This window comes from Marmota monax, unplaced genomic scaffold (assembly GCF_021218885.2).
Source record: "Marmota monax isolate L192 unplaced genomic scaffold, Marmota_monax_Labrador192_F-V1.1 WCK01_AAM20220418_F8-fsc00038, whole genome shotgun sequence".
Lineage (NCBI taxonomy): Eukaryota > Metazoa > Chordata > Mammalia > Rodentia > Sciuridae > Marmota > Marmota monax.
The window spans coordinates 13,780,849-13,791,572 of NW_026692498.1; the positions used below are offsets into that span (position 1 = coordinate 13,780,849).

At 35.3% G+C, this 10,724-nt stretch overlaps 2 protein-coding genes across 2 annotated transcripts; one reads left to right on the forward strand and one right to left on the reverse strand.

Moving 5' to 3' along the window:
- The first annotated feature begins 444 nt into the window (after positions 1-444).
- LOC124092734 (olfactory receptor 5B3-like) lies at positions 445-1,383 on the forward strand. The gene has a single exon (XM_046444539.1). The coding sequence runs from the start codon at positions 445-447 to the stop codon at positions 1,381-1,383; it is 939 nt and encodes a 312-aa protein (XP_046300495.1).
- A 6,843-nt stretch (positions 1,384-8,226) lies between these two features.
- LOC124092735 (olfactory receptor 5B3-like) lies at positions 8,227-9,153 on the reverse strand. Its single transcript, XM_046444540.1, has one exon. It carries the CDS (start codon positions 9,151-9,153, stop codon positions 8,227-8,229), a length of 927 nt encoding a protein of 308 aa, XP_046300496.1.
- Between the last annotated feature and the right edge of the window lie 1,571 nt (positions 9,154-10,724).

A 10,724-nucleotide genomic window follows, 5' to 3' on the forward strand; every position in this document is an offset into this window, starting at 1 on the left:
AAGAAAACAGAATTGGCAGACAATTGTATACGTATCTGTACACATGTGTGTGTGAAGCATGATACATATTATACTATATTATATGTATTATAATTATGTATGTAAAATTATATACATGCTTACCCACATGTCATAAGATTTATAAAATTTAGTAAATGTTAATTTAAATTATATAAAATTTGACAAATAGGGTTTGAATTGGGTTGAATTTTAAAATTCAAAAGTTTGTAACTACATAAATAATCAATGCATTAAAATTTGTGGTTAAGCTTACATTTACATGTAGTGAAGCTTGAAATGTGTATTATTATGCTAATAAAACAATTCACATGATGTACATATATGGTTCAGGTTCAGGGCAATATCTATTTCACAAACTTCTTCACTCTTTTGTCCTCCAATTCTGTTTGCTTAAGAGCGTCTCCTGACTCCCAAATAACACACATGGAGAACAGGACAGAAGTGACAGAGTTCATCCTCCTAGGACTCACCAGTGCCCCAGAACTCCAAGTCGCCCTCTTTATCATGATCATCCTCATCTACTTCATTAATGTCGTTGGAAACCTGGGGATGATTGTTTTGATTCTCACTGATTCTCGTCTCCACACTCCCATGTACTTTTTCCTCAGCAATTTGTCTCTGGTAGACTTTGGCTACTCCTCAGCTGTCACTCCCACAGTCGTGGCTGGGCTCCTTCTAGGACACAAGGTCATCTCCTACAATGCTTGTGCTGCTCAGATGTTCTTTTTTGCAGTCTTCGCCACTATGGAAAATTTCCTCTTGGCATCTATGGCCTATGACCGTTTCGCTGCCGTGTGCAAACCCCTTCATTATTCCACCACCATGACGACAAGTGTGTGTGCGAGTCTGGTCATAGGCTGCCATGTCTGTGGTCTCCTGAATGCCTCCATCCATGTTGGGGAAACATTCAGTCTCTCCTTCTGTAAGTCCAATGTGGTCCATCACTTTTTCTGTGATGTTCCAGCAGTCATGGCTCTCTCTTGCTCTGATAGACATGTCAATGAGCTGGTTCTTGTTTATGTAGCCAGCTTCAATGTCTTTTTTGCTCTTCTAGTTATCTTGGTGTCCTACCTATTCATATTCATCACCATCCTAAAGATGCATTCAGCTACAGGATACCAGAAAGCTTTGTCCACCTGTGCCTCCCACCTCACTGCAGTCTCCATTTTCTATGGGACAATTATCTTCATGTACTTACAGCCCAGCTCCCGTCACTCCATGGACACTGACAAAGTTGCCTCTGTCTTTTATACTATGGTCATCCCCATGCTGAACCCTGTAGTCTACAGCCTCAGGAACAAGGAGGTCAAGAGGGCATTCAAGAAGATAGTTTTAGAGGGAAAAGTGTTTCTAAAATTTTGATTTAAAAATTGTAGGATGAATAATAACTTAATGTCATGCTTCTCAGATCTTCTCCATGTGTTGAACCACATATTAAGGTGCATATCAAAGTCAAGCTCCTGAAGTCAAATACTTACCTCCTTAAAAGTCAGTTTATTGTGTAGAACAAGGAAATATATCCAGAAATATAATATCTGTACAACAATGGTGACAGGAGTCACAAGTTATTTTGCTTCTGGCTTATCAAAAAAAATCTTATTAAGGATATTTGGTTAATTTACTTGATCAGTATTCACTTACTCCACCAGAACAAACTTGTGGCTGTGAACATAAATTTACGTTTATTAATTCATAAATATACCCATATGAGCACATCTAAATGAGGAGAAAATTTACCAGACATAAATGGAATGTGAATAAATTTGATAAAAAATAAGTAATTGAGATATTAGAGAATTAATTTGACTAATGTTATTTATTCATTTAGTTGAGTAAGCGTTCTAGGAGTTTGGGTGTAAGAATAAAATTGACATTTTACCTAGAGATTCAAAAATATTACATATTAAATGAATTGATTTTTCTGTCTTGTCTGAGTCATTTTATATAACCAACCTACTCAAGTTTAATTTTCAAAATCAAAATAGCCAGAGTACCAGAAAATTGGAGGAAAATAAAAATATTTTCAACATATTCATATAAACATCAACTTTCACACTATTCAAAATATACAGCGGGTACCAATAATGCTAGACATTTTTTTTTCTTTTCAAATGACTTGACTTTGGTAATGATGCTCATTCATTTATACTTTAGTTGCGTTGCATATCTTTGACATCCCTACAGTCTTCTATTTCCTCATGTTATTCTCACTGCCAACCTTGCTATTTCTTCACAACTCCAACCATGTACCACTTCAAGGCTTTTGCAGTTACTACATAGAATGTTCTTATTCCACTTGGGTCTTTTTAAATATTGCCTTACTACAGAGTCCTTCCCTAACTACCTTTATAAAATTGTCACTTTCTGTTCACCATGTAAGCTGTCCCTTCTCCCTACGTTTATCTTCATACCCCTTATCAACCCTCACACATTGTATCTGTTTATTTGTTCTCTTGTTTATTTCTCCCACTACAATTAAAACCCCATGGGTACAGTGGTTTTATTTTGTTCCATATTCATTATTTTCAAAACTTAAGTGAATGTTTGTTTCATAGTAGATTCTCAACAAATATCTGTTAAATGAATAAAATAATTAAGCTTTGAGTTCAATTGTATCAATATTTTTGAATCTTTGAATCATTTATGGTTATACGCTATCAGCAATAAGAAAAGCCATGTAGGTATACTTCTAGAAAATTTCAGGAGGTACATTGATTTTTCTGCTTTGCATCAATATTGTTATTTGCATTTCCAGCCCCTCTTTCCCTTCCCACTTTTTGAAATGATGATTTTTCTGGAAATCTCCTCCTCAATTAATTCATTTGAAACTATCTCATAATTCGTATTTAGAAATGGTCTCATTAACTGACAAGTAACATGGCAATTAGATAACTGTTTAAAAAAATATAAATTATAAGATTAAAGGTTTAATACCTGATCACATTGTAAAATTACTTCATCCATATAAATTAAACAAGTGAAATTATTTTAAATATTCATGAAAAACAGAGCATAACAATATCTGTCAGCTGTAACAATAACATACATTCCATATGCTGACATAGGGAACAATATTTGTAATTTTTAATCACCAGAGATCTCTATATAGCACAAAACTTATTCAAGGGAATGTGCACTCATGTCTAATTTACATTCTCTACACAGTTAGTGCCTTTCACTACTCAGTACTTGTAAGATGATATTTGAATGTGCTAAAGTGCTGAAGTTAGTACTTCTTATGCCGTGTGATATGACACGAATATTCACTACCATCTGTATGGTGATCTTTCACTAGCTGTAATAACTGTCTTTTTATTTCTTTATTATTAATTATTTTTAATTGCACAAATTGACAGTATATAGTATGATTATCTTTTTATAAATTACATGTACTTTTAAATGATGAATAAAAACATGAAAACTGTACATATTAATAGAGTGCCATGATGCTGTGATACATATATTCACTGTATAATGTTTAAATCAGGTTAAACACACCTCCTCACATTTTGTCATTTCTTTATAGTATAAACATTCAAAGTCCATTCTTCTAGATTCTTGGGATGTACAGCACATCACTGTTCTGTGTGGTCACCTGCTCCGCACAGCAGTATTTCTTGCTGTCATCTAACTGCAACTTAGTGCCCACTGATTAACCTCTCTCTTTCTCGCTCCCTCCTCCCCACTCTAGTAGTTAACACTCTACTATCAACTTCTAGGAGATCAACTGTTTGGGGTTTCACATATAAATGGAATACAAGTATATCCAGTGATATGTGTCTTTCTGTGCTTTGTTTATTGTACTTATCATAATTATTGACAATTCCATCCATACTGAAAAACCCTGAAGAAACTAAGTATAGAAGTATCACACCTTAACATAATAAAGGCTATGATATGAAAAACCCTATAACCGTCATCATGTTGAATGGAGGAAAACTGAAAGCATTTCCTCTAATATCAGGGACAAGACAAAGTCCCCACTCTCACCAATCTTATACAATATAATACTCGAAATTTTAGACAGAGCCCCTGCGGCTTGAAAAAGAAATAGAGGGGATATAAATAGTAGAGTAAGTAGTTAAATTATCCCTGTTTGCAGATAATATGATTCTGTGTTTAGAGGACTCTAAAGACTCCTCCAAAAGACTCTTGCAGATAATAAACAAATTCAGTGAAGTCGCAGGTTAATATCAACATATAAATATTTGAAGCTGGTCCCTATGCCAACTGTGAATTGACTGAGAAATGAGAAGGGAAAACAATCCCATTCACAATTGTTCCAAAAAAGCAATACTACCTAGGAATAAACCTAACCAAGGATACGGGAGACCACTACAATGAAAATTATGAAAAACTGAAAAACAATGAAAGAATAAATGAAGATGGAAAGATCCCCTTTGTTCATGAATGGGAAGGATTAATATTGCTAATATGATCATATTGTCAACAGGAATAAATAAATCAATGAAATTACTATCAAAATTCCAAAGACAGTCTTCGAAACGTGCCAATGCACAAGAGATGCCAAATGACCACAGCAATCCCACACAGATGGAGAGCAATGCTGGAAGCATCTCAATACCTGACTTCAAATATACTATAGAGGCATATAAACAAAATAGCATAACATTGGCATAAAATAGATGCGTAGATTAACAGACTAGAATAGAAGTAACAGATATAAACCCATGAATCAACAGCCATTTGTTTCTCAACTGAGGTGACAAAAACATACATTGGATTAAAGACATCCTCTTCAAAAATTAGTGCTGGGAAAATTGTATATTCACTTGCACAATTTTGAATCTAGATCCCTAGGTCTCATCGTGTACAAAAAATCAATTCAAACTAGATCAAAAACCTTAATGTAAGATCTGAAACTCTGAAATTATGACAAGAAACACACAGGAAAGACCCATAGACCGTTATTTCCTGGACAGGAATAACAGTTCTGGAAATAAAAGCAAGAACTGACAAATGAGATTATACCAAGTTAAAGAGCTTCTGCATAAAGGGCAGTGGAATGTGACGGACATCATTAACCAAAGTACATGTATGAAGACTCAAATTGGGTGGCAACATACTTTATATATAAAGAGATATGAAAAATTGTGGTATATATGTGTAATAAGAATTGTATAGTGCAAAAAAAACCAAAGTACATGTATAAAGGCATAAATTGGCATGAACATACTCTATATACAAAGATATGAAAAATTGTACTCTATATGTGTAGTAACAACTGTAATGCATTCTGCTATCATGTATTAAAAAAATAAATCAATAAAACTAAAAATAAATAAATAAAATACAAAAAAAGCTTCTGCATAGCAAAGGAAGCAGTCCACAGAGTGAAGAGACAATCTACAGAATGGGACAGCTACTCATATGACAATGGATTAATATCACACACACATAAAGAATTCAAGAATATTATCAACAATTAACACCAGAGAAACAAATAACCCAATTAATAAGTGAACAGAAGAATCAAACAGGTATTTTTTCCAAAATTACAAATGCCTAACAAATATGAAAAAATGTTCAATGTCTCTAACAATCATGGAAGTGTAAATCAAAGCTACCTTGGCATTTCATGTCACTCCACTTTAAAAAGGCATTCAAGAATACAAATAACAATAAATGCTGTTGAGGATGTGGAGAAAAAATATCCACTCATACATTTTTGGTGGGACTACAAATTAGTACAACTGCTCTGGGAAGCATTATGAAGATTCCTCGAGAAACTAGGAATGGAACCACCATGTGACCCAGCTAACCCACACTTTGATATATATCCAGAACTAAAATCAGCACAGTATAGTGATTCAGACACATCAGTGTCTATAGAAGCACACTTCATAATAGCCAAGTTATGGAATCAACCCATGTACCAGTCAACAGAGGAGTAGATAAGGAAATTGTGGCATATATACACATTGGAGTTTTGCTCAGCCATAAAGAATAATTAAATTATGATATTTGTTGATAAATGTACACAACTGCTGAATATCATGTTACATGAAATAAGCCAGACCCAAAAAATCAGGGGTCAAATGTTTTCTCATATGTAGAAGCCAAAACAAAATAAGGATAAAAAATGGAGGGATGAATCCTATGAAAATAGAAATCAGTGGAGGAGAGGAGGGGGCTGTGGGAGAAAGAGGAGGGACACATCTATCCTATGTGTATATATGTATATACTACAGTGAATTTCACCTTTATGTATATTTGTAAAAAAAATTTAAAAACAATAAATAAATAGAAGACCAGTAGAAGAAATGAACAGGGCAGAGAGAAAAGAAAGAGAAAGTAGTGGGGACTTAATTGGAGAAAATTATATTCCATGCTGGTATGATTATGTCAAAATGAACCCCAGTATTATGTGTAACTACAGTCCCCTAATAAGAAAGAAGTACAGGACTCCACTAGTTCTAGATTCCACAATATATTGCATTCTTCTGAACTGAAGTGAGATTATATCACATTTTTAATGAAATGGTCTGATATTTAAGAAATATGAACATAAGATTTTTTGTTAGATTTATAGCTTTATAACTCACATAAATGTAGGTAATACATTTATTTAAGATCATTTTTGTAAATGTATATCAATAAAAAAGCAACTAAGATTGAAAAAAAAAAGAAAGAAAGTTAAGTGTTAAAATTTTTATCTCATATGCAGGAACTGCACCAAAATAAGACTTTCAACTTTTGTATGTCTAAAAGGTACTAATTTGAAAAAATAAATAAGTATATAGAAGGAAGACCAGAAGAGGTGAGAAAAGGAAGGGGGAATTGCGATAGAAAATTGAGGAAAAAAAGTACTAAAGTACTAAAGTACTAAAGACTGAAGTACTAAAGACTGAAATGGAGCAAATTATATTCCATGCATGTATAACAATACTGCTTTAAAAAAACACTTTAAAAATGTAGCAACAAAAATTGAGTAATCCAAACAACAAAATAATAGATGATCTAGACACACACTTCTCAAAAAAAGTACAAATGGTCAATAAATGTGTGAAAAAAATCTCAAAAGTTTTAGCCATCAATCAAATGCAAATTCAAACTACATTGTGATTCTATGTCACCCTAGTCAGAATGGTTATACAACAGATAGTAGGATGAATCAGACATAACTTTCCTGTGTTCATATATGAATATTCCACAAGTGACATCATATAGAGCCACAATAATGGGATCCTAATTAGAATATTATACTCCATGTATGTATAATATGTCAAAATGCACTCTACGGTCATGCATATCTTAGAACAAATAATAATAATAACAACAACAAATTCTAGAAAATTTTAGAGAAAAAAGAAATTCTCACACATTTTTGGTGAGAATGTAAAACAGTACAAAAACTGTGAAAAACTGTAGAGTGAGTTGTTTCTCAGAAAATTAAAAATAGATCTACCATATGATGCAGCTGTACAACATCTCGGTATATACCTAAAGGAAAGTCACCAAGCAAAAGAGGTACCTGCGTATCCATGTTTCCTGTGTATATTTCATAATTACCAAGTTATGGAATCAGGATATATGCTCCATCAAAGATGAATAAGAAAATATGATAGACACATACATGCACAAACAGGAGTGTTATCCACCAAAAAATGAAATCATGCCATTTGCAGAAAAATGGATAGAATAAGAGATTATCATGTTAGCAAAATAAATCAGAAAGCGAAAACAAGAAATACTTGTTTTCTTTTAATGTGGAAGCCCGGGAGGTGGCGGGGGAGACAGCCTGAAAGCAGTAGAGAGACTTTTAGGGAAGGGAAAGAGGACTGGTGAGTAAGGAGAATATAAAAGAGTAGCAGGAGTAAGATGAAAGCACGAAATATGCATTTATTGAAATATCGTGGTAAAAAACATAAGTTTGCATAATTAATATGCATAAATAATTAGACTTCAAAACTAACAATGTGATAGAACCACAAAAGAAACAGAACAATCAAAACAATCCTAAGCTTTGGTGGTGGGGTTTAAAAAGTTGGAGCTATCACAATAACTGACTTCAAAATATGTAAGTTACAACTAAAACTTTGGTGATAGCAGATTATCATGTTCCTGGCATTACATGTAGACCAATGGGCCAGAACCTGGGAACTCTGAAATTAAGTCATATGCATACACAGAGCCAATTTTTGACAAAGGTGCAAAGATCATATGGCCAAAGGAACGTCCTCTTCAATAAATGGTGCTTCCAATAACTTTTTTGAATGCACTCTTGACCTCCTTGTTCCTGAGGCTATAGACCACTGGATTCAGCATGGGGATGACCATCGTATAAAAGGCAGAGGCAAATTTGTCTGTATCCATGGAATGACTGGAGCTGGGCTGTAAGTACATGAAGATAATTGTCCCATAGAAAATGGAGACTGCAGTGAAGTGGGAGGCACAGGTGGACAAAGCTTTCTGATATCCTGCAACTGAGCGCATCTTCAGGATGGTGATGAATATGAATAAGTAGGATACCAAGACGACTAGAAGGGCAAACAGGACATTGAAGCTGGCCACATAAACAAGAACCATCTCATTGACGTGTCTATCAGAGCAAGACAGAGCCATGACTGCTGGAACATCACAGAAAAAGTGATGCACCACATTGGACTGACAGAAGGAGAGACTGAACGATTCCCCAACATGGATGGAGACATTCAGGAAACCTCCCAGGTAGCAGCCTGCAGCCAGACAAGCACACACACGTGTTGTCATGGTGGTGGTGTAGTGCAAGGGCTTACACACTGCAGCATAGCGATCATAGGCCATCGCGGCCAAGAATAAATTTTCCACACTGGCAAATCCTCCAAACAAGAAGGCCTGAGCAGCACAGGCATTGTAGGAAATTTTGCAGTTTCCTAGAAGGAGCCCAGCCATGACTGTGGGAGTGACAGCTGAAGAGTAGCAAAAGTCCACCAGAAACAGGTTACCCAGGAAAAAGTACATGGGAGTGTGGAGACGGGAGTCCAAGAGGATCAGTATGATCATCCCCAGGTTCCCAGCCACATTGATGAGGTAGATGAGGCTGATCATGATAAAGAGGGCCACCTGTAGTTCTGGGGCACTGGTGAGTCCTAGGAGGATGAACTCTGTCACTTCTGTCCTGTTCTCCATCAATGTCGCTGGGGAAATCAGGAGATGCCCTGTAGCAGAGAGGAATAAAAATGGGGCACTGAACATAGTAGAGACTGCAGTGAGATCAGAATGTTTATGTACCATGTGCATTATTTTATTACTGTAGCCACACTATGTACTTCAAATTTCTCATAACTTAAAATGAGCCTAACAATATAACTGAATGTATTACTTATCTCTACAGCTCCAGAATGTTGAATGAGGAGTCTACATGGATCATGATCATGATTTATGAATTTGATATCTGTGAAAGCTTTTTGAAAATTTAGTAGGTTATACTTGACAGTGTTGGAATTAATAATTCAATCAGTTCATGTTTTCCTGTCTTGGTGAAGTCACAAATTCCTTCTGAATAGCTCATGTGTCAGGAATTTGTCTGGATTCTGGACATTATATCTATAGTCCCTGATTCCTCAACAAGTTTTTGAAGTTGGACAGTTGTTAATTTAATTTAGATTGTGTGACACCAGAGGCTGAGTAATGTATGTGTGTTTCTAGAAGTATTAATTGGAAAACTTTGGTCTCATACATAATGGTTACCATGACCGATGGCCTAAATTAAACTAGAAGTGAGTTGCAATTTACAATTACTCATTGTCTCCATTGGTCCAAGCTCAGTGTTTGGGATTTTGCAGCAGTCTCCTGAGATATATGCATGGTGGAGGCTGTGAGATAACAGGGACCATGGAGACAGTTCTGGTAGGAGAGGGCACAGCATCAGTGCAGGGCTGGTCTCTGGGCAGAGGTGCACATCAACCCTACATCTACAAGCTAAGAATCACTGATATAACTTAACTTCCCTGTACCAGATTTTCTTACTTGCAAAATGAAGATGGTATGGACCCTCCCTCAAGTCATCATTGTGATAATTGAGATAATACATGAAAAACAAGTGAATGCAGAGTGTTTAAAACAACCTGAAAAGTACTATCTATACTATTATTAAAAGGATGGACTTAGGGTGTCACTGTGGTTTGAGAAAGGTGGGTACTAACAGGGGGGGCTTCAAACTTGGGTCAGGTCAGTCATCTAAAAGCCTCTTCCTTAAGTTTCTTTTTCTCACTAGTCCCCCAAGTCCACTGATATTTTATGTGCCTTCTGTTCACACCCTGTCCTTGAACTGCCCATAAAATTGAAGGCATTCCATTGAGCCCCTCTTCTGTTTAATTTCTTTGAAGTCCATATATTTTCTCTTGAGTTGAAAGAGTGTTCATTTTCTCTTTACTATAAATCTATAGTTGAATCACAGATATTAGTGGTCAGATATTCATATTTTCAGGGTTACTTTAGCCTGCAGATCTGTTTTGGTTGAAACCTCCAACTTTAAATTTTTTATTTGGTGAAGTACATTGACCATGTATTTCAAATCTTTTAATTTTAAATTGAGACATTTGAAAACACTCATTTCCTCCTAACAATGATTCCCTATTATTCTCATCCTTTTCTTGGCAACTTTACAAGTCCAGCCCAGGCAGGCTTTATGATTGCTGATGTTAACATCCATATATTTTTAACACAGAGTGTTCTCCAGTGTGCGACAAGAGATTTAG